This window comes from Camellia sinensis, chromosome 5, assembly GCF_055761805.1.
Source record: "Camellia sinensis isolate YWXY chromosome 5, ASM5576180v1, whole genome shotgun sequence".
NCBI lineage: Eukaryota > Viridiplantae > Streptophyta > Magnoliopsida > Ericales > Theaceae > Camellia > Camellia sinensis.
In genome coordinates this window covers 116179534-116204672 of record NC_138965.1, presented here as the reverse complement: position 1 = coordinate 116204672, position 25139 = coordinate 116179534, and the positions used below count along the sequence as shown (strand labels likewise).

Below are 25139 nucleotides of genomic sequence, written 5' to 3'. Positions count from 1 at the left end.
AGGTGATTGTTGTGCAACAAGGAACAGAAGTGATGGAGCTCACCTTGGGATATTCTAGCTCATTAACAACAAACTCATATTTTCCAAGGTCTTCTAACAATCGAACAAGTGCAAGTTGTATAGATCTAAAGAGTTGAGATGCTTCACGCAAACTGAAGCATGGCGGTAGTTCTTTCAAGGTTATCAGGACATCAATTTCCTCTTTATCTGGCGTCGCCTTAATGGCGTGAACTTGTTCCACATCTACTTCAATGGTTGAAACCATGTAGGTCGCCTTGACCAAGTCATCTCCAAAATACCCAATAGGGAAAAAGTATCGCAGGATGATTTGGGGTAGGCGAGTTTTCTTCAAGAAATTTATCTACCTGTTGCATCTTATTTTCATTATTCTTCTTGTCCATCACCTCCTTCTTGGAATGTCGATAGGAGTTCTTCTTTTCTTCTACTTTCATAAGTAAAAAATGTTGAGTCTTGGACTTGCTTCTTCGCGACTTCCTTCGTGTCATGAGAGTCGAACTTTCATTTTCTCCAATAGTTAAGACTTCTTCAAAACCATCATGGACATGCATGTCTTGATTTGGAACTTAAATAGTGATAGGTTCAAGTGAACCAAATTGGATGACTTTGGGAATTGCTTTCACTGTTGGGACTGTAGATTGTGGCATTTCTACCTTAAATTTTGAGGATTGAGAATTTGGAGGTCCTACAATAACCGTCCATGGTTGGATTCTGCCGATTCGTCAAGGTCTAAGAGGATTTTGTTCTTCCTGGCCAAGTCCACAAGCAATTCCTTTAACACGAAGCATTTTTTAGTAGGATGACTAACTATCTGATGATAGTGGCAGTACTTCGGATCCTTCACATGACCTATTTCTTCAGGACATTTTCACTCAGGGAGTTAAATGACTTTCTTTTCAAGTAAATCTTCTAACATCCCTGGTACATCAGAGTTAGGAAAATGAAACTTCTTTTCTTATAGTTCTCTCAGAGATGGACATGTTTCCTTCATTTCTTCTTTCCTCTTGTCTTTCGTTGAAATCTTGATTGGAGCTGTGGTTACTGCCATTGCTTCTTTGGTGGTATCTTTGAAAGGCTTGCCTCTTTTTTTCACTTCTTTGTTATCATTTTTTTGTTCAAGAATGGAAAGGTCTTTCCCATTATAGTTGGCTATGCTAATTTCCATGTCATGTGAACACGTAGCTAACTCCTCAAAGGTTTATGGTTTTATTCCTTGAAGGATATAAAGGAGCCCCTAGTGCATGCCTTGCATGCACATCTCCATAGCTGAGATCTCAGAGAGTTGGTCTTTGCAATCTAGACTTAGAGCACGCCAACGGTTGATATAATCGACCACAGGCTTGTCCTTCTATTGCTTGGTACTGGTTAATTCCTTTATGCTTACCATACGACAGGTGCTATAAAACGATTAAGGAATTTACGTTATATTTGTTCCCAACTTTCGATTAACTCGGCCTTCAAATCAGTGTACTAATAAAAGGCATTTCCTTTGAGTGACCGAACAAATTGTTTGACAAGTAGATCTCCATCTGTCGGCATTGTTGCAAGTTTCAATAAAATGAGCAACATGTTGTTTAAGATTACATTTTCCGTCGAACTGTTGGAATTTGGGAGGTTGGTATCTGCTAGGCATTGTAAGAATGTCTGCCCTCTTTATGTAAGGCTTGGAGTACATGAAAGCGCTTCACGGGGGACCACCATATTGTGCTTGGATGGTATTTGTAATCATGTCTCAGAGTTGTTGAAATGATAAAGAAGCAATAGATGTTGGTTGACTACTTGTGCCAATAACTTGCCTCACAACAGATGCATGGCAGGTTTCCTCACCAACAACTTGTTTGGACTTAGATGTAAGGTTCACCTTCTCAACTAACGTGGCTTGTGGTGTAAAGCCAGGTGGATGAGAATTGTCTTGACTTGCCTCGTTAGCATTTCGTGCTTCTAACTTGTTCATCAAGGTGGCAATCTGAAGATCTTTCTCTTCCACTGCTTCTTGTTGTTGAACTAGACAAGTTAATGAATTTCTTCAATTCTTCAAATTGAGAAACTTGGAGAAGAAAAGCATGATTGAGGGCTTGAACGGCTTGATCTCGAACGAGTCTTGAAATAATCTCTTTGAAAAGAGAGACCAAATTTGTATTCGTAACTTGAAAGGATTGGCACAAATTTTGAGTGCTTGATAATCCTTTCTTTTAAGTTTGAGGAACTTTACAGAGAATTTTAATAAGAGAATTTGGCAGAGTCTCGAGATTGCTTAAGAACTTGCAAGACTATTAGTCCAAAAAATGTGTAACCCTTTTCCCCCTAATGAAAGCCTCTATTTATAGACTTAAGAAATGAGGGTTAATTTTGAAAACTCCAAAATTGACTCCAATTTCTTAGAAACTGTAGATACCCTATTTTTGACCGACCTTAAGACTCAGACGTCACTGATTGAGCGCTTGGTGATGTTGCATATCGTGCTCGTTCTGAGGTTGCGGAGTCTCGGCTGCGAGCCTTGCCTCCAGACTTCGGGGCTCTTTTGTGCTTTGCCTTGGTTTGCGAACCAGGTCCTGTTTTCTTTATTTTCTCTTCCCGAAGGGAGGGAGTGGTCTCGTAGATCATCTCTCAGTGGCCGTAGGCTACGTTTTGTGGTTGTAGGCCATTTTTCCCGTTTGGAGCCCGGTTTCTGGTTTTTTGGAGCCGGCGGCCGTGTGCCTCGATTCGGGACCGCCTAACCACCTCCGTTTGCTTCGGTTTTTGGCACACACCTTGTTTCCTCCCTTTTGAGGAACACTGTGGCCTGAGAGACCAACTTCGTGGTCGAACGCCACCTCCGGTGCTTAACAGCCTGTTTTCGGGGCCCCAGGTCACGTGTTTCGGTCCCCGAACCTTCGCTTTGCATCCGTTTTGTTTCATTTTTTGTGGAGACCTTATTTTCATTGTTAGGAAGCTTGTAGGAGGGTAGGAGGCCAGCAATTGTTCTAAAAATCCAGCTTTATTTCTTCATCGCTCTCCGTCGCCCGTTTTTCTCACTAAAAAGCTAATGTTGACCACCCCGGGGCCACTTTCTTTAGCCCTAAACCCCATATTTGTGTTGTACACACTTGGGAGGCCACCAATATGTATAGGCTGGCTAGTAATTGTCCTTGACCCTTTTGAACCCCTCTAAAAAGTTGGCTTTTCTCTCTCTTGGTTCACATTTTCTGAGTTTTGACCACATAGTTGTGTTGTGCACACATGGGAGGCCACCTTTTTGAGGTGGCCGGCTAACAATTTTCATTGACCCTTTTGACCCCTGACCGGCCGGCCAAGGGGGTGGCCGGCCAGCCACCTGAACCTTTTGAACTTGGCTGGCCAGAATCCTCTCTCCAAGTGCCTTCCAGCTGTACCCTCTGTTTTCCCCCAGATTTTATATCCGGGGGGCTGCCTTTTGGGGGGAAAATTTGAATTTGTTTTTCCCCCCCTTTCCTTGGCCTCTCTCCCTCTTTAAAACCAGCACTCTCCTCCATTTCTAAGGGTTACAAAAAATTGTTTAGGGCCATTGCGTACAATCCTCTCACTCCCTCTCTTCCAAGCCTCAAAACACCCTTGGTTCTTGGCCATTTACACACCAACCCATAGCACAAGGCCTCCATCCTCCATTCCAGTATTTTGGGACTGTTTTGAAGAGGTTGAGAGCTCAGAAATTTGGTCCAAGAGCTGCTGAAGTTTGGTCTTCAAGGGTAAGTCTTCTTCTCCTCTTTTCTTGCCTTATTTTGCTCTATATCTAAGCCATATTTGCTAGCATTTTTGGGCTCCGACCCAAACTGGAAATGGTCTTATTTTGAGCTTATCTTCATGTTTGATCAAGGGTTTTTCTCTGTTTGAAGCCACCTGCTACCCCTTTCCCTTTATCCCTCTTTTATGGCTATTTCTTGCATGATATGTTATCCCTGTTTGTAAGTATTTTTTGGCTTCGAGCCAAACTGTAAAGTGCTTCATTTTGAGCCCCTCTTAAACTTTGTTGAAGGGATCTTCACTGTTTGAGGCCAGATACTACCTCTTTCTTTCTATCTCTCTTTTAGGACCCTTTTAACATCATATTGTAGCCCTACTTGTGAGCTGTTTTGGACTTGGTCATAAACTGTAAAGTGCTTTATTTTGTGCCCCTCTTCAACTTTGTTAAAAGGCTCTTCACTGTTTGGGGCCAGCTTCTGTCCCTTGTCTCTATTCTCTCTTTTAGGGCCATTTTTGCATGATAGATTAGCCCTATTTGTGTTCACTTTTGAGATCTATTATAAACTGGAAAAAGTCTCATTTTGACATCATCTTCATGTTTTATTAAGGGCATTTTCTTGTTTGAGGTCATATGCTTCCTTATATGCTTGATTGTCCCTTATTTTGAGCCTTACACCTAAGCTCTTGTTGCATGCTTGGTTTGGCCTTCTAGCCACTGAAATAGCACACTGTTTTGAGCCTCCAAATCAGAGGGGGGTGACCCCCTCTCACCTTGACTTGTTTGGTGGTCATTTTTGGCCTTCCAAAGAGACCCTATCTTGCATGCTTCGAAGTCACTTCCCAGGGTGAATTTGGTGAGTTTTAGGACTACCACATTTGATTTTCATAGTTTTTTATGCCATGCTAAATGTCTACCTTGCATGTGCTTAATAACTCCTTGCATGGCCTTCCAAAGTAACTCATTATTTTTGCATACCATGGTTGCATATCAGTGGTTATTTAGGCCTATTTTCACATGATTTATTCACTGATTTTTGCTAGTTTGGTGAGATTACATTTGCTTCATATACTTGCCACGTAAACCATGATTGCTAGTCAAGATTGCATGCTATTTTTTTCCACCATGCTAGCATCTTTTGGCCATGCTTTGAACTGAAAATATTCATATTTTGGGACTGTCTTGGCTCTGTCTTCATGCTTCATAATCAAATAATGCACGCTTTGTATAGCTATAAGTCATTCCATGTGCCTAGTTTCGAGTTTCGGGTTTCATCTCATGCATCGGGTGCTATTTTTCCATGTTTCGGGGCTGTTTAGCATCATAATTCAGTGCTGGAATTTGTGAGTTTGCATGCCATCTTGCATCCCTTGTTAGAGTTACATGTTATGCCTTAGGTTCGGTCCTCGATTTGCGTGCATGCGTGCACGCCTTTCGAGAGTCTCATTTTCACCTAATGGCTACTGATGTGAGTGTGGCTGAGGTCCACTCATGTTAGTGTAAGTCCATTGTGCATTGTGTATGCCATTTCATTTCATAGCATTGCGTATGCAAGGTTGTATGTTATGCATTGTGTATGCCTCGTTACATCGTGCATTGTGTGTGTCATTTCATAGTATTGCGTATGCTAGGTTGCATGTTAGGATTGCATTCATGCATATCATGCATATTGCATTGTACTTGGGATAGGAGTTAGCCCAAGCATGGGAAACGAGGGACGTTTCGTACTCCGAGTGATGGAATGTGTCTCAATTCCCGGTCGCCGACATTCCGGATTATCCATGATGGAGTCTAGGCCTTGTTGTTTCCATATGTGCATTCGTTTCATATTGAGTCATGCAATTCGACTTCTCGGTCATCATGCATCGAGATGCGTGATTGGTGGCACGAGGATCGAGGACTACACTCCCTGAAGAGTAGTCATGCATACATATGTAAAAATACTTTACCATGCCCCTTTGTTGCTCTCTGTTGCAGCAAATAAAAAATCAGCAACCTTCCGGAGCCTGGCACGCATCCCAAGAATAATTGCAAATAGAGGCAAACCGGGACATCGCAAGGGATTCTCCGCACAAGGCAACCCGAGCACGCATCATTCATCATTTGGAACAGAGCTGAGGCGGTCCATGGATTTGCGTGCCAATTTACTGTTTTTCTAGATTAATTTGTTAATTAATTAGGATTCTGTATTTATTCGGGACTGTATTATTTATTCATTTGGGACTGTATTATTTATTCGGACCCTCTGCACGAGGGCAATGTTGTAATAAGTGTGCGTGTGTGTGATGTATGTCTTCCAACCCCACGTCTTTCTCCCTTTTATTTATCAGCTTATGATGGTTAGATTAGGGCATGTTTTAATTAGCATACAGTATGATAGCATGTTTGCATTCATTCATCTGTCTTGCATGTACTAGGCTCGGCGCATCATATTAACTGCATAAGTATGTCAAATCTAACTTGAATACATGCTACTTGTGCATTTTCACATGTCATTTATAGACTAGCCGAGCCTACTCTAGTGACATTCTATATGCGTTGCATTAGCCACCTAACATGGACTTGGATCATGCATATGATTGCTAACATGTTCTTGTTTTGGCACGGAATACTAGGTAAAAAGTTATGCTTTAGCATACCGCATGCGTGTGAGTGTTGCCATAATAGCATGATTACCATGAGGCTAGATGCTTATGTGATATAAACTGCTTGAATGCCCGTAAGTGAAGGTTGGATTGTTTGAGTTGGGATAACTCGTTGAAATCCGTATTTTAGCCTACTTGTGAGTAGCAAATTCCAAAGCGTTTTCCAAACAAACGGATATGCAATGTTTTGTTCCGAATTAGGCGATTTGGTCTATACTTGTTTGCTGTGCGCATAACATAGTAAATCAAGGCTAATGACTGGAATAAGAACACATAACGTTTTCAAAATTGGATATCACGGTTAGTAGAGGCCGATCTTCGGATCGAGCGAAAGGGGGTGCTCATAGCTGACCTTCCCCAATAATACTCAAGGCAACTTTGATGATGACGAACACGTGGCCTTTGGCACCGAGTCAGGGTTTCCTAAATTCCCTCATAAAAAATATTTAGGTAGCGACTCTGTATCTGGCAAAGCAGTCCATGTTTGGCACTTCTTTTCAAAAATCTGTTTCTCAAAACTATTTGCCGGATTTGGACTCTTTGGTTCAGATTAAGAACCGTGACAATTTGAGAGTCCAGAACTGTAGTGAACGCAAAACGAATAGAACGGGGAACGGGACTCGTCCTCCCGGGGCGTTCGGGGACGTCTACAGAAACAAGCAATTTATCTATTATAGAAATAATTTACATTGAAATTTGAATTTAAATTTGAATTATTTCACCAAATTCTAACAAAATATTTTTATGGGCCCTACCCTTTTGGGTTGACCCAATTGTCAAAATAAGTTCACTCCTCTTTTGGTGTGACCCATAATTTAAAATGAATTAAGATTCATAATTTTAGTAGGACCCACATCCATTTGAAAATTTTGACTATCTTAATTTTGATTAATCAAGAAAATTTATTTGTCTTAATTAATCAGACAGTGATCAAGAGACATAAAATTTAAGTGTCTACACTCTACAGTGAAAATAATTTTAATGACGTGCTTTTAAAACTTGTGAATAAAATATAATTTTTTATTGATCCAAAACATTATACCCTTCATTCAAAAAATGTAGAATATATTGATTCCACTATTTTGAATTAGGGCCTGGCTTTGGTCCAGTCCACCATCGGACTGGACTGTGCTGTTGGGCCCGTGGGGGTCCACCACGGGTCCCGTTTTGAAAATCTGAACTGTTAAATGTGTAGAACTCGTCGAGTACTATATATTTGTGAAAAATCACGTTGATCGGATATCGATAGCTATGTGATCAAAACAGTTTTTTATCAACCGTTAATTTATTCACCGTCCATTTTTTTTATACAAAACTGATTTGATCACATAGCTATCGATATCCGATCAACATGATTTTTCACACATATATAATACTCGACGAGTTCTACACATTGAACGGTTCAGATTTTCAAAACGGAACCCGTGGTGGGCCCCCACGGGCCTAACAGCACGGTCCAGTCCGATGGCGAACTGGACCAAAGCCAGACCCTTTGAATTAACAGGAAATCATATTTTGTTCACGTCATGTACTTTCAAACAATGTGTATTAACAAAATTAGATTTCACCCCTATGGTAGTGTATGACCCATATATGCCATTTTAATTACACCAGCCTTCTTTAAAATTAAATATATATATATAAATAGTTTGGGATTTTTATTGATAAATCCCATTTAGAAGTGTTTTAACCTAAGAAGTCCATGAAGGAATTTTTTAACCCATTTAGTCCCATGTATGTATAGTTTTATTCCATAAAGTCATTTTTCTTGATTTACACTATTTTCTTGGACACTTATACCCTTATATTTAATTTTGATACCCTTATAAATATTTTTTGAACGGTTACCAATTTTATGATGTGAACATTCATATTTTAAAATTCACATTGGTAGGAATGTAAAATTGTCCCGTGGGCGGCCCGAAACCCACCCGCGTGCAGGAGCGGGCCCGGCCCGTTGACAATGTGAACATTCACATTGACATGTTAACATTCACATTAAATGGGATTTATCAATAAAAATCCCAAACTATGGGAGCTTTTTTGATAAATCCACTTTCTAAGAGCTTTATTTCATCCAACCCATATTCTTTTTTACTATTCCATTAGGTCCTATTTGAGATAAGAAGACCACAATACCCTTTTCATCTACTTATGTTCCATTTAGTTCACATTATTTTCTTATGTTTCAATAAGTCATGTGGGTGATATAATTACCAAAATACCACTAATGTGAATGTTCACACCGTCAATGTGAATGTTCATATCGTCAATATGTAGGGTCCTGGCCCATGTCGATCCTCGTGGGTGCCCGAAAAAATTCGAGTCAGACCGGGGCGAGCCCAGCCTGTTGACAATGTGAATATTCACATTGACATGTTAAAATTCACATTAATAGGAGTATAAAATTGGCCCGCGTTCTGTGGCGGCGCGAAACCCGCCCGCGGCCCATAGACGGCCCGGGGCGGCCCGGTCCGACCCGTTGGCAATGTGAATATTCACATTGACATGTTAACATTCACATTGATATGAGTACAAAATTGGCCCGCGGCCCATGGGCGGCCAAAAGCCCGCCCACGGCCCGGGGCGGGCCCGGCTCGGCTCGTTGACAATGTGAATATTCACATTGACATGTTAACATTCACATTAATAGGAGTGTAAAATTGGTCCGCGTCCCGTGGCGGCGCGAAACCCGCTCGCGGCCCATGGGCGGCCCAGGACGGGCCCGGTTCGGCCCGTTGACAATGTGAATATTCACATTGACATGTTAACATTCACATTAATAGGAGTGTAAAATTGGCCCGCGTCCCGTGGCGGCGCGAAACCCGCTTGCGGCCCGGGGCGGGCCTGGTCTGGCCCGTTGACAATGTGAATATTCACTTTGATATGTTAACATTCACATTGATAAGAGTACAAAATTGGCCTACGGCCCATGGGTAGCCAAAAGCCCGCCAGCGGCCCGGGGCGGGCCCGGCCCAGCCCGTTGACAATGTGAATATTCACATTGACATGTTAACATTCATATTGATAGGAGTGTAAAATTAGCCCGCACCTCGTGGCTGCCCGAAACCCGCCCACGGCCCATGGGCGGCTCGGGGCGAGCTCGGCCCGGCCTATTGATAATGTGAATATTCACATTGACATGTTAACATTCACATTGATAAGAGTATAAAATTGGCCAGCGGCTCAGGGCGAGCCCGATCCGGCCCGTTGACAATGTGAATATTCACATTGACATGTTAACATTCACATTGATAAGAATGTAAAATTGGCCCGCAGCCCGAGGCAAGCTTGGCCTGACCCGTGACAATGTGAATATTCACATTGACATGATAACATTAACATTGATAGGAGTGTAAAATTTGCCCGCTACCCGAAGCTTACACGCGGCCCGGGGTAGGCCCGGCCCGGCTCGGCTCGTTGACAATATGAATATTCACATTGACATGTTAACATGCACATTGATAGGAATGTAGAATTGGCCCGCAGCCCGTGGGCTGCCCGAAGCCCGCCCACGGCCCGGGGTAGGCTCGTTTGGGTCCGGGCCCGAGCATATCCGAAACCCTAGGCTAGGGCCTAAGCCATCACTTTGAAGCCTGACCCGGCCCATCAGCCCGCTTAAGGCCCATTCAAGGCTCGGTCCGAGGCCCAGCCTGCCCGAGGCGCAATGTTTTTTTTGTGGAAAATAATATAATTTTGGTAGAAAAAATTAAAAAGAATTAAAAAAAAGTGGCTAGGCCCGCCGAAGCCCGACCTAAGCTCGAGGCTAGGCCTAGGCCCACGGCCCGACCTGAGGCTCGATCCATCAGCCCGTCCAAAGCCCGAATACCCTTGTGCCAGGGCTAGGGCTAGGGCTAGGGCCTGGGCCTAATTTTTTGGCCCGTGGGCCGGTCGGGATTTTTTCGGACGCCCACGAGGCTCAATATGGGCCAGCCCAGGCCTCTATGCATTAATGATATGAACATTCACATTATGGGTATTTTGGTAATTATGTCTCCCATAGGACTTATTGAAACATAAGAAAATAATGTGGACTAAATATAATATAAGTAGATGAAAATGATATTTTGGTCCTCTTACCTCAAATAGGACTTAATGGAATTGTCAAAAAGAACGTAGGCTGCCCGAACCCCCCCGTGGCTCGGGAAAGGCTCATTTGGGCCTAGGCTCGAGCCTAGTCCGAGACCCTAGGCTAGGGCCTGGGCCATCACTGTGAAGCCCGACCCAGCCCATCGGCCCGGTTAAGGCCCATTCAAGGCTCGGTCCGAGGCCCGGCCCGCGCTGAGGCCTAGTGTCTTTTTTTGTGGAAAATAATAAAATTTTGATAGAAAAAATTAAAAAGAATTAAAAAAAAAATGACCAGGCCCGCCCAAGCCCGACCCAAGCCTAAGGCTAGGCCTAGGCCCATCGGCCCGACCCGAGACTCGACCCATTGGCTCGGGCCCGGACCCAAACGAGCCTACCCCAGGCCGTGGGTAGGTTTCGGGCAGCCCATGGGCCGCGGGCCAATTCTACATTTCTATCAATGTGCATGTTAACATGTCAATGTGAATATTGTCAACGGGCCGAACCAGGCCTACCCCGGGCGGGGGGCAAGCTTCGGGCAACGGGCAAATTTTACACTCCTATCAATGTTAATGTTAACATGTCAATGTGAATATTCACAATGTCACGGGTCGGGCTGCGGGCCAATTTTACACTCTTATCAATGTGAATGTTAGCATGTCAATGTGAATATTCACATTGTCAACGGACCGGGTCGGGCCCGTCCCGGGCCGCCCATGGGCCGCCGACGGGTTTCGCGCCGCCACGGGACGCGGGCCAATTTTATACTCCTATTAATATGAATGTTAGCATGTCAATGTGAATATTCACATTGTCAACGGGCCGGGCCCGCCCCGGCTCGCGGATGGGTTTCGGGCCGTCCACGGGCCCGCCTCGGCCTGACTCGAATTTTTTCGGGCACCCATGAGGATCGACATGGGCCGGGCCCCTACACACTGACGATATGAACATTCACATTGACGGTGTGAACATTCACATTAGGGGTATTTTGGTAATTATGTCAATCATAGGACTTATTGAAACATAAGAAAATAATGTGAACTAAATGGAACATAAGTAGATGAAAAGGGTATTTTGGTCTTTTTATCTCAAATAGGACCTAATGGAATAGTCAAAAAGAATATGGGTTGGATGGAACAAAACTCTTAGAAAGTGAATTTATCAAAAAAGCTCCCAAATAGTTTTATAATTTTAATATAATTATATCGACCTCTCTTTTTAAAAAAAAATTAAAGAAATTGAAATGTATGCAAATAATATGAAGGCAAAAGAATAAACAAGAAAAAAAATTATATTTTAATATAAAAGAGATGATAATATCATTTTTTTATTTATATAACTAATGAATTATTGATCGAAAAGAAATAAAAATGTTACGTAAATTAAATATTTTTTCTAAAATAAAAGGTCGGTGTAATTTATCCAAAAAAGAAAGATTATATAATCATAGCAGCATTATTATTATTTTGTGATAAAGATAAGTTAGTATGTTTCTGTCCATAACATTGAACCTAAAACCTCATGGTGACACTTCGCACTATGTTTGGATGAAGGGATTTGGTGAGAAAATAAAAGAAATTGTGAGAATTGAAAATTCTTCATTTATTTGAATAGTTAAGTAATTTGAGAAATTGTGAGAAATGATGAGAGATGGTAGAAAATGAACTCTAGCCAAATTTGTGTTTTGTTTCTCATCAAAAGTGGTGAGATTTAAAGTGGTGAGATTTAGTGAGAAAATAATTGAGTTTAATGAAACTTGTTTAAAATATCAAAACTACCATTATGAAAAATGTAACTTATTAATATGAAAGGTTATTTTGGTATAATGAAATACACTTTCTTTTCTTTTCTCTTACTTAGGTCTCGTTTGGAAATAGGTTATTCTAATAATTTTATGACTTTTTGACTAAAATATGAGGTAAAATATATATATATATATATATATATGTGTGTGTGTGTTTGAAATGACTTTTTAATTTTTTATGAAAAGATGTACAAAAAGTAAAAAAAATGAAATCTTTGACTTTTTAGTATAAATTATAACATTTTTAATTTTTTTTAAATAATTTTTTGACTTTTAAACTAAAGGGAAAATTAGTCTAGGGTCCCTCTCCCACTTTTCATAATGGAAGAGATCCACAAAATTATTTTTTAATGTCTAAGGTCCCTAAACATATCACAAAGAAATTTGACCTTACCAAATCAAAACTCATCTCTCTCTCTCTCTAAACTTCTCCGTTCTCTCTCCAACGCTAAGCTTCTCTCTGCCTTCATCGTCGATAGAATCTCCGTTTCTGCAGATTCAAAATGTTGTACATATTCTTTTAACAATACCAGCAAAGAAAGAATTTTAGGAAGTCCATTTGGCCAATGTTACATGGATATGCAAACACATACACTGGACCATGAATATTTTGTGAAGAACAAAGGAAACCCAAGCTTGGAACCTGTCTTGATTAAAAATGATCCTGTTTCATGTCCTCCAATTTCAAACAGCAATGTTACCAAAACATCCCTAGAACAACATTCAAAGAACACTGGTCAATCTAACAGTATCGAGCCTAATGGGTCATTGTCAGGGAAACTCTCAAGGGAAATGGAGGAAATAAGTTCCAAGCCATTTAATGACTGCTCCACTGGAGAATTACAACATTTTCACCAGTTCCATCTTCGTCAGAGGCTTCAAAGACGAGCATTTTCTCCAGCAAATACCAAAAACATAATTTCTCTGGGTTGTTGTTGTTGTTTTTTTTTTTTTTTTTTTTTTTTGGTGATGCAGAAAATTTTTTTGGTTAGATGTGAATGAGAAGAAAAGTAGAGAAACTCATCCAGAGAAATTTGGTCCAGAGAAATTCGCCTGGTCACTGTTCATAGAATTTCTCTAACCAATTTTCTCTGGACCAAATTTCTCTGGGCCAGAATTTCTCTGGACTGAAATTTCTCTGGACCAAATTTCTCTGGGCCAGAATTTCTCTGGACCAATTTTCTTTGGACTGAAATTTCTCTGGACTGAAATTTCTCTGGACCAAATTTCTCTGGGCCAGAATTTCTCTGGACGAATTTTCTCTGGACTGAAATTTCTCTGGATCAAGGTTGAGGGACCTTAGACATTATGAAAATATTGTTGATGGACCTTAGACATTATGAAAATATTGGGTGTCCTTTATGCTATAAAATCATAATACCAAGGACCTGAAAAAAAATACCCCTAAACTAAAACTATTACTTCCTAAATAAGGCCTTATTATTCTATCCAAACAAGATAATTGAAAAATCATACTTTTTTTTTTTTTCATCCAAACATAATGATACGGAACATAATCATTTTTTTTTTCTTTCACCCACGTAAAAACGGCAATCGTTTGTTTTTTGTTTTTTTCACCTTTCCTCACGATCCAATGGTTTTTAATCATTTAGCTATTAAACCAATGGCGTTTAATCAATGAAGAGGTTGGAACTCATATGGAAAGCCAAACATCAGTAGTCCCCAACGGCAACGAGGGTAAATCCCCTTTGATGGGCAAGGTCAATGGTAACGTTTATGTTTTTAATTTATATTTATAAAAATTTAACAAATTAATTTTTATTTATTTTTTGTTTATTTTTAAAAAAATATAAATTATAAACGCGTTTGTTATTTGAAAAAATATTTAAAAAATTTTAAAAATATAAAAAAGAGTGAGAAATGACAAGTGGCGGCGGAAGACGGTGGTAAAAAGTGGTGACGGTGGGTGGTGGGTGGTGGCGGGCGGGTGGGTGGGTGAGTGGGTGACGGTGGCAGGTGGTAGCGAATGGGTGGTGGTAGTGGTGGCGGGTGGGTGGTGGGTGGTGATGGTGGGTGAGTGGGTGACGGTGGCTGTTGGTAGCGAGTGGGTGGTGGTGGTGGTGGTGGTGGCGGGTGGTGGGTGGTGGTAGCAGGTGGGTAGCGGATGGCGGGTGGTGGCAGGTGGGTGGCGGATGGCCGGTGGTGGTGGGTAGATGGCGAGTGGTGGGTGGTGGTGGTGGCGGGTGGGTGGTGGTAGCGATTGGGTGGGTGACAGGTGGCTGGTGGTGATGGTAGTGGGTGGCTGGTGGTGGCAGGTGGCTGGTGAGTGATGGTGGCTGGTAGGTGGCGGGTGGTGGTGACAGGCGGTGGATGGTAGTGGCGGGTGGCAGGTAGTGGGTGGTAGCGAATGGATGGCAGGTGGATGGTGGGTAGTGGGTGGTAGTAGTGGCGGCAAGGGATGGGTGGTGGTGGCGAGTGGGTGGCAGGTAGGTGGTGGCTGGTGGCTGGTGGCTGGTGGTGACGGGTGGTAGGTGGTGGTGGCAGGTGGGCGGTGAGTGGTGGTGGCAGAAGACGGTGGTGAAAAATGGTGGCAGGTGGTGGCTAGTGTTAGGTGGTAAAAAAAAAAAATTTGAAAACTCAAAACAGAAATACATTTTTTGAGTTTACATTTTTTGGCCAAATTTATAAACTGAGACCACTGATTTATAAATCAAAAATTTTACCAAACAAGTTTTTATTTGAGTTTTTTAAATTTTTGTAAATATAAACTGAAAACGTTTTTTTGTGTTTATTTTATCAAATTAATTTTTATATTTAAAAAATAATAATTTGAAAACATAACAAAGCATAGTAATTACTTTTTATTTATTTTAATTTTTTATTAAATATATTTAACATTAGTCTAATTTTAAAGGTATATTTTTAATGATATTAATTTTATAAAATTAAAATTTTATATAAAAATTATATCTATATAATAAGAGAGAAGGGTTTTTGAAAATGTCTAATTTGTCTTAAAAATACATTTTGATCCAATGGTCTATATCAATCCTGTGTATATATCAATGGATCAGATCTATGTAGTTCCCGCCCAAACATTTCTCTCCATCAGCCTTCCACCTTCCCACGTCTCCTCCCCCATTCGCTCTTTATCTCTCTCTTCCCCTCTCTGTTCTTTTCTTTTCTACCCTCCATCTTCCGTTGCTCTCCAGTCTTCTGCCTCTCGAACTCGGCTTTATCTCTCTCTCTCTCTGTTCTTCTTCTTTCCTACCCTCCCTCTTCACTCGCTCCCAACTTGCTCTCCAGTCTCGCGAGGTAAGATTTTTGCCTCTCCCTTGTCTCTCTCTCTGTGTGCCTGCCTCTCCAGTCCTTGAACTCACATTTTTCTTTCTTCATAATTCTCTATGCCGGGCTGTGAACAGGTTATTTTATGGTTTTGTTTTAGGGCTATTTTCCGTTATTCTAGGGTTTTATTTTAGGGCTATTTTTTATTGTTTATTATGGGTTTGTAATCCTAACATTCGGGCTGTGAACAGATTTTTTTTTTTTTTTTATTGTTGTTTTGATTTTGAAATCATAAATTACGAAGAGGAGTTTTTCGGATGATTTATTGTTCAAACTCTGCTCTCCAGTCTCGCAAGGTAAGATTTTCTGCCTCCCCCTTCTCTCTGTGTTTATGTCTGCCTCTCCAGTCCTCGAACTCGCATTTTTCCCGCTTCATAATTCTCTCTGTCGGGCTATGAACAGGTTATTTTAGGGTTTTGTTTTAGAGCTATTTTCCATTGTTTATTTTGGGTTTGTAATCCTAACATTCGGGTTGTGAACAGGTTATTTTGATTTTGTGGATATTATTTGATTACTTTCTCTACCAGAACCTGATATGAGCATACATACAGCATATGTAAAGGCTATTCGTACTGCTCAACATTTCATCTATATTGAAAATCAATATTTCATAGGGTCTTCATACAATTGGAGCTCCCATAAAGACGTAGGTAAGGAACTATTCCCTCATATGCAAAAATCATGATGTTTATATTTCTTTTTCTATAGACCGAAGACTACCCAACCCAGATTAAACTGGTTAGTTTGCACCGTTATAATTCTATAGTTTATTTTTGTGTTAACCAAAACTTTAAAAAGTTTTATCAGGCATTTTTGTTTATGTTATGCAATATTAGATATTGTGGTGAAAAAATTGATGCAATTTAAGAATACTTGGTGGACTTGAGCATGGTTAATGATTATCTCAAAACTGGGTAGTTGAAGTCACTTTTGGCATGAAATTTGGTTTGCAAAAGTGGCTTTTAAGGGAGGGGGGGGAATTCTTTGAAACTTGCTTGGTTATAGCAAACAAGGAGACTGGTTGAGGATTTTTCCTATGTCTTTACTTACGGTGGAGGGTTTAATAGGATAAGGTAGTTCTTTTGATTTGCTACATCTTGTTTTAGTTAAGAGAGAAGTGGCCTTTGATACGACAATAAGTAGATGCTTTCCTGAGCTTTTATGCTTGAAATTCCTTTACTGAATACTGATTGTGAGAATATTTTCTTGCTGCTGGTGCGAACATTTTGATTCCCATGGAAATTGCACTTAAAATTACTGATAAAATCAGAGCATGTGAGAGGTTTGTAGCTTATATTGTTATTCCAATGTGGCCAGAAGGCAATCCAACATGTGCTGCTACACAAAGGATTTTATTTTGGCAGGTAGGAACCAATTATGACTTCAACGCATAACATTGTACTTCTACATTTTAAAGGCAGCTTCAGAGATGGATAACTTTATTGGTTTTTTTTTTCATTGGATTAATTTATTTCCAATGGGAAATCAAAAAATTCTATTAATCTACCCAACAGTGTATATACTTCAGAAGGATCAATTTTTGATTTTGAAATTATCTCTCATTTATTGTACAGAACAAAACAATGCAAATGATGTATGAGACCATTTACAAGGCTTTAGTGGAGGTTGGGCTTGAGAATGAATACACCCCACAAGACTATTTGAACTTCTTTTGTCTTGGCAACCGTGAAGTTGCAAGCAGTGACAGTTTAAGCACAGACCGTTCTGCTGCAGCAAACAGTCCTCAGGTCTCTCCTTTATTTTTAAATTAACACTTTGTTTAGCCAATATTTTTCATCGCTTATTTTTGTAATTTTCAGTTTCACTATGTCAAGTATGTACATAAATGATCTATATTTTTGTATTTTAGGCACTGAGTCGGAAAAGCCAAAGATTCATGATTTATGTGCATTCAAAAGGCATGATAGTGGACAACGAGTATGTAATTATAGGGTCTGCAAACATCAATCAGTGTTCAATGGAGGGCTTTAGAGACACTGAGATTGCAATGGGAGCCTACCAACCTCATTATACTTGGGCAAGAAAACTATCCAATCCACACAGACAGGTAACCTTTCATGAGATATTTATATTGAATTGTTCACATTTATTTTAGAATCCCTTATTTATGGAAACAAAATGAATCAGAGTTTGTGTATGCATTTATTCTATAATGGCCTCAGCAATTTCTATTCTGTCCAAGTTTTATTAGTGGTTGGAGCACAATGTCTTCTCTCTTATTCTCCCTTTCTCTCTATTACATATGGAGCATATTTTTTTCTTCTTCTTATTGTTCAAATTCATTCTTAGCTTTGATCATGACATTCAAATTGAATGTAGATTCTTGGTTGAGCTTAATTTGAATTATGGTAGGAATTTATATTGTGAAGATGTTAATCTATTGCATTTTCTACAATTGTCCATTTTTTGGTCCTCTCTCTCTTTTGAACATGTATGTGTGTTCAATTTATTTATTCAATTTATTTACTAAAAGAAATTAGGTTAATATTTGTTCGGGTTAAGAAATTTTCCTTGGTTTGTGATACGGTGACTAGCCCATGTATGATGAAATGCCTCCCCTAAAATGGTGATTTTTTGAGAAAATTTTGTGATCTTTTTTTTTTCTTTCTACATTCTATTGTTGGTTAGAAGGGTGGGAGGGTCCTTCAATTATAACATTTTTTCATATATAGCATGTCATTTCATGGTGCACAGTCTTCTACTCTATTTTTATTTTTTTGTATAGTTTTAGAGAATTTGAGGAGTGAAGGAATTGAATTTGCCGGGAATCATTCCAGCAAAGACCTGACAATCTAGAGGTTGTGATGTGAAATTCATGTATTCAAGACCATAGAACACAATAAGATATGGTTGGCTTTGGCTTTGCTCTGTTCATTAAAATATGAATTACTCCTAATCCTTTCACCATTTAAAAAATCATCTTCCTTTTTATTTTTTGATTCAAAATCAGCTTTTGTTTTTTTGTTAAATTTTGGTACTTTGATTATTCTAGCTTTGCTCTTTAGTATTTTGATTATTCTATTCATGAAAATATGAAATATGCTTTGTCAATGAGGGACACAATAATCTAGATTTAAAATATGAAATATGCTTTATTTACTCTTCTTTCTTGATGTTGTTTGTAGTTTAAACAACTGTTTGTAGTTAATGTTTGGAGTTAAATTCTTTGAAGCAAAGTACTAAGTGATTGATGTGTTTTATTGATAGTTTCAGTGAAAATACAACTCATTTTGATAAATTATTTAATTTTAGTAAAATTTGGTGGCGGAAAATGATTGGTGGATTAGTAGTTTGGCATCTGTATATCTGTGTGATTTTTTTATTAATTCCTTAAATGTGATATTTTATTCATGGTATATGAATTAGATTTATAACGTTTTCATGTATAATTGTTAATTTTTCATCTACAGCATGTTTCTTTGCTAGAACAGGTTTCATGCTTTTTTGTACCAATGAAATATATCTAATCAATTGCTTCTCTTCTAATAAAATTCTCTTTTCTTCTATTTTCATAGGACGATGGAGATTTGCACCAAATTATAATATGGGCTCTCTTTACTCATCTTATTTCATTGGAAAAATTACAAATCAGTGAGTTTTTAAATATTTTGTAAAGTTATCACCTATTTACAATTTTTCTTATTTAATTTACCCATCTTCTTACTATACATTTTCTTTTGTATATATAGGTCCAATGTCTACGATAGATAAATGTTGGTGTTCTGGTCTGTGATGAGTAGGACCCAAATTTTGGTCCTACATTCACATTTGAAAAGTTTTTTATAAGATTTGACTTTAATTTATTTTTTAATTTTTTAAATTACAGATGATTGGTTAGTGTGCATTGTTTGTTGTTTTGTTTTAATTAAATTATTTTAGAATTGCAGAGCACTGGTGTGCATTGTTTGGTATCCAATTTTAATTGTTTAGAATTGCAGAATACTAGTTGGTGTGCATTGTTTGGTTAATTTTATTTTATAATTGCAGAACATTAGTTTACCATTTTAATTTTAATGAACATTATAAATTTTATACGTTTATTCCTTAATTTGCATTAGGATTAGGGGGAGTTGTTATTTTTAATTGAATTCTGTAGAGGGTATAATACATATAAATTACAAATATATTTCAATCCCAATATTATTTACACCGTGCCTTTAGGCACGGGTATACATTAATATATATATATTATGAAAATAAAATGAAAAAGATTAAAATAATTTTTTTTAATTTTTATTAGAAAAGAGAGAGAGAGAGAGAGAGAGAGAGAGAGAGAGAGAGAGAGAGAGCACATCAGTGAGGGAGAGAGACAGTGTCAGAGGGAATTTTGTATTTTTCTTTTTTAACTAATCTAAATCACAAATTTTTAGTGGAGTGACGTGACTCAATATTGGAGAGGATCTGAACTCATTTAGCCAAGCCATGAAGAAAGAGAAGGGTGGGGGGGGGGGGGGAACCACATTGTCCCATGGCAGAGTAGTTAGAAAAAAAAGATGTAAAAATCACTTGTATATTTATTTTTATTTTTATTTTTTTTATTAGTTTTATATATATCACTAAATGTACATTTTAACACATCATTGTACACTCTAAATTAATAAATTTTTAACACATAAATTAGGCCCTATTTGGAAAGTTGGCTATTTCAGTAGGTTATTTTAGTTTTTAGTTATTTTAGTAGGTTAAAATTTTTGTGTTTGGAAAGATGTTAGAATTTTTTGTAGTTGGATGTATTGTTTGTGACAGAAAAAGTAAAATGATTATAAATTTGATGTAACATTTTGTCTTATTAGTTATTTTAATCTATTTTATCTTTTTGTAAATTTTAAACTAAAAAATCAAGCTTTAACCTTTGTCAAACAAGGCCTCATATTTATGTTATATGACACATTAACACCCAAATTTAGTCACTTCATTATGGTGCTCTAAGAGTTCTATTTTGCTTTTTTATCTATTCATATTAGCATTTAAGTGTTTATACATCAGTTTTTTTTAATTTTATTTTGGTTATGTATGCATTTATTTCATAGATTTTTCATGAACACCTGCAGGAAAATGCCAAATAAAGGAATTACAAATAATTTGTCTTGCATCTAATCAGAGTGGCGCAGCGGAAGCGTGGTGGGCCCATAACCCACAGGTCCCAGGATCGAAACCTGGCTCTGATAATTTATTTGTTTTGTTGTTGGTTTTTTCTGATAAAATAATAGAAAATCACTCTCTCACATATAAACGTAATTTTGATAGTTTTTATTCTTTTGACAAACATACAAAATCAACTCTGGGTTTTATTTTTGGATAAATAGGAAATCACTATCTCTCACACAAGCGTATAATATTGTGATTCGGGAAGTTAGTAGATACTTTTGTGTAGCTTAAACATTTTCATTATTCTTTTGACAAACATACAAAATCAACTCTAGTTTTTATTTTTGACATAGAAAATCACTCTCTCGTGCACAAATGTATAATATTATTTGTTTGGGATTTATTTAAAGGTTTAAGAAGATTATAAAATGAAAAAAAAATGTAAAAAAAGAAGAAGAAGAAGAAGAAGAAGAAGAAGAAGAAGAAGAAGAAGAAGAAGAAGAAGAAGAAGAAGAAGAAGAAGAAGAAGAGGAGAATTCCAATCCAATAATTAGAGGTTATATATTAAATTGAAGAATAAATTTAACTTAATTTTATCTTTCAAGTGGGCCCTCTTACAATCACAAATTGAATATTTTTTAAACTATGTGAAGTTGTATTCTAAGGGAAGCTCCATAATTTTGAAATAAGTAATTATAACTTTTTTTCTTTTTTCTTGTTTTTTAAAAGCATTGAAACTAAGGTTTGGTTTGGGAACATTTCAAATAAGTCATTTATGGACTTATTTTTATTATCACCTCTTTATTTTTATGCATGTTTTTTATAATAAATAAAAAAATAAACCATACCAAAAACACTGAAACTAAATCTATTAAAAATGAAATTAATAATAAAAAAATCACTCGGCATGTTGTAATTAGAGACTTCAAGATACTAGTTAAGCCTTATAAGCATTTATACTAGTACGTAAAATAAATTCTGAATTTTTAATTTTGTCAATTTAAATTATAAATTTTTTATTTGTCTTCAATCTAAATTATTTCTATTTATGTAAAATTGATGAAAAAATAATATTTTAATCATTAAATTTAACAAAAATAGTATTTTAGAAATTTTATATACACTTATATTGAGTTTAATGATTGAATTAAATTTTTATGTCTTACTTAATAGAAATAAATTGATTCTTTAGATTGAAAATAAATCGAAAGATTAGAATTTAAATTAATAAAATTAAAAATTCAAGATTTGTTTTGTTATAAGGGTTGAATTTTGGGAGTTTTATTTTATTTTATTTTTTTGTTGTAATTTTTCCAGTTTTTTTTTTTATTTTTTTATTTTTTTGGGTGTATCACAGTTTTAATCCTTAAACAAGGAATTGTTCATGTCGTAGTTTGTGGTGAAATAATGTGAATCTTGAGATTACTGAATCAAAAACATCAAAAGGCAATGTATTGTAGAGCAGCAATGCTACATAGCCCGAATATAGGGGCTCGAATTTGGCTCGAAATTAGGGGGAAGAAGAAGGAGGAGGAGGAGAAGGAGAAGAACTTGACTGGAGGGGCCAACAAAATCGGGCGGAGGTGGAGGTGGAGGCGGAGGCGGAGGCGGAGGTGGAGGCGGAGGCGGCGGCGGGCGGAGGCAGAGGTGGAGGCGGGGCTGCGATTCCGACGAGCGACGAGGGACGAGTTGCGAGATCGGCCGACGAGCTGGGACGCCGACGAGCTGGGACGACGACGAGTTGGGACGACGACGACCTGCGTTCTCGCTCTCGCCTCTATGTTCTCTCTCTCGCCCCTGTTCAACTCAACGAAGAAGAAGAAAGAAAAGGAAGGAAAAAAAAATCAAAACCCAAAACGACGTTGTTTTGGGTTTTGAGCCAAATTCGAGCCCCTAATTTCGGGCCCTCAAACATTATTCATTGTAGAGATCCAAGATTCATGTCGTAAGTCTTGTCACTTGAACTGAATTTAGATGTGAGAAGAAAAATGAATTACAAACATAAAGTTATACAAATATATATAGAGAGAGAATAATGTGTCAATGACATTCGTAAAATAATGAAAATAATAGTAGGTGTTTTGATTAGAAATGAAAGGACTACAAGAAGTCGCCTAATTTTGTATAGAAATTTTGTATGAAAATTATATTTGTATATTATTACTCTATAATTAAATAACGTTTGCTAAACATAAAAATTAAGAACATTATGTGAATGAAACTGAAAGAAATTTATGTTGTGTTTGGAGTATAGATTTGGATAAATATTTGAAAAGGGAAAAGAAATGTATTCGTAATGTAATTATATTTTATTCATATATTATTTTATTTATTTTCTTTTGCTTTTCAAATATTTATTCAAATCCATATTCTAAACACAGTCTTAAGGATTGATGATCATGCTCATCATAGATGAGGAGTGGGTGGGCTGCAAATGAACATAGTCGAACTGAGCTTTGCAAAACTCAAGTTCAACTCGTTTGTTTATCGAGCTTGATTATCCAACTCGAGCTCAACTCAATAACTAATCAATCTTGAGCTTAACTTGACTCGTTAATATTAGTCAAGCTCAAGTTCAGCTCGAAACTCGATAATAATTTCTTTTTATTATTTTTACATTTTTAAAAAATTTAAATAAAAATAATATGGGTAGCCCTTCTCCCAATCTATAATCAATCCTTGTAATTTTTTCAATTCCATCTATTTGATTATATATATATATATATATATATATATATATATTAATAGTTGACACACACGATTTGTGTGCAATTCAATAAGTAAAAATAAAAATAAATAATAAAAAAATTAATATCAAAATATGTGTTAGGTAAGAGTTTTCTTTCCCAAACCAATGTCTTGATTTTGAGTCTAGTGCACTTGTTATATAACTTTTTTATTTTTATTTTTATTTTTATTTTTATTTTTTACGTGCCATGTGGCATGAAAAGAAGTAAAAGTTTCAGGATACCAAGTTCAACCTTTGCTTTATAATATATATATATATATATATATACACACTAGTAGTTGACACACGCGCGTGTGCAATTCAAATAAATAAATTTACAAAAAAAAAAAAGTATTTATTATATATTGTATATTGTTCAAGTAGTAAGAATCTTCTTAATTAGACCAAAGGTCTTATTTTTTTATTTTTTTCTTTTGCCTTTCAAATCCATATTCTAAACACAGTCTTAAGGGTTGATGATCATGTTCATCATGGATAAGGGGTGAGTGGGCTGCAAACGAGCTGAGCCGAACTGAGCTTTGCAAAACTCAAGTTCAGCTCGTTTGTTTATCGAGCTTGATTATTCAACTTGAGCTCCACTCAATAACTAATCAATCTTGAGCTTGACTTGACTCGTTAATATTAGTCAAGCTCGAGTTCAGCTCAAAACTCGGTAATAATTTTTTTTTACTATTTTTACATTTTTTAAAAATTTAAATAAAAATAATATGGGAAGCCCCTTCTCCCAATCTATAATCAATCCATGTAATTTTTTCAAATTCAGCTCGTTTGTTTATCGAGCTTGATTATCCAACTTGAGCTCAACTCAATAGCTAATCAATCTTGAGCTTGACTTGACTCGTTAATATTAGTCAAGCTCGAGTTCAGCTCAAAACTCGCTTATAATTTTTTTTTACTATTTTTACATTTTTTAAAAATTTAAATAAAAATAATATGGGAAGCCCCTTCTCCCAATCTATAATCAATCCTTGTAATTTTTTCAATTCCATCTATTTGATTATATATATATAGTTGACACACTCGATTTGTGTGCAATTTAGTAAGTAAAAATAAAAATAAAAAATAAATAAATTAATATCAAAATTTGTGTTACTCAAATGGTAAAAGTTTTCTTTCCCAAACCAATGTCTTGATTTTGAATCTAGTGCACTTGTTATATAACTTTTTTATTTCTTATTTTTATTTTTTACGTGCCATGTGGCATGAAAAGAAGTAAAAGTTTTGGGATACCAAGTTCAACCTTTGCTTTATAATATATATATATATATATATATATACATATATACTAGTTGTTGACACACGCGACGCGTGTGCAATTCAAATAAGTAAAATTACAACAAAAAAAAAATTTATTATATATTGTGTATTGTTCAGGTGGTAAAAATCTTCTTAATTAGACCGAAGGTCTAAGATGCAAGTCGCACTCTTCCCATTTATTTAATTTTTTTCTTAAATTTTAAATAAAAAAATAAGAGATACATGACAAAAGAAAAAGTAATTAAGGCTTGGATACCAAATAAATTGTTCACTTTATATAATACTAGCGGGTCACATGCGTAATGCTTATGCAATTCAGATAATTAATAATAAAAAATTTAATACCATAATATGTATGTTCCTTAAATGATAACTATGTTCTTAATGAAACCCAGTGGCTTGGGAAGACTTTACTAAACCAATTTAGACTTTCACTATAGATAGACTAGTGGGTATGTGTCCCGTGCTGTTAAATTTATAAAATATAAA

At 37.1% G+C, this 25139-nt stretch overlaps 1 protein-coding gene across 2 annotated transcripts; it reads left to right on the top strand.

Moving 5' to 3' along the window:
• Nucleotides 1-15611: 15611 nt before the first annotated feature.
• LOC114321032 (phospholipase D beta 2-like) lies at nt 15612-20744 on the top strand. Of its 2 annotated transcripts, XM_082868000.1 has the most exons (5): nt 15612-16185; nt 16733-16899; nt 17110-17283; nt 17406-17603; nt 20608-20744. In XM_082868000.1, the coding sequence occupies exons 1-5, from the start codon at nt 16071-16073 to the stop codon at nt 20620-20622; spliced, it is 669 nt and encodes a 222-aa protein (XP_082724126.1). In that variant the 5' UTR covers nt 15612-16070; the 3' UTR covers nt 20623-20744. The 2 variants fall into 2 exon arrangements, with proteins under 2 accessions (XP_082724126.1, XP_082724125.1); XM_082867999.1 differs by lacking the exons at nt 15612-16185; nt 20608-20744 and adding an exon at nt 18282-18506 and having other exon boundaries at nt 16524-16899.
• The last annotated feature ends 4395 nt before the right edge of the window (nt 20745-25139 follow it).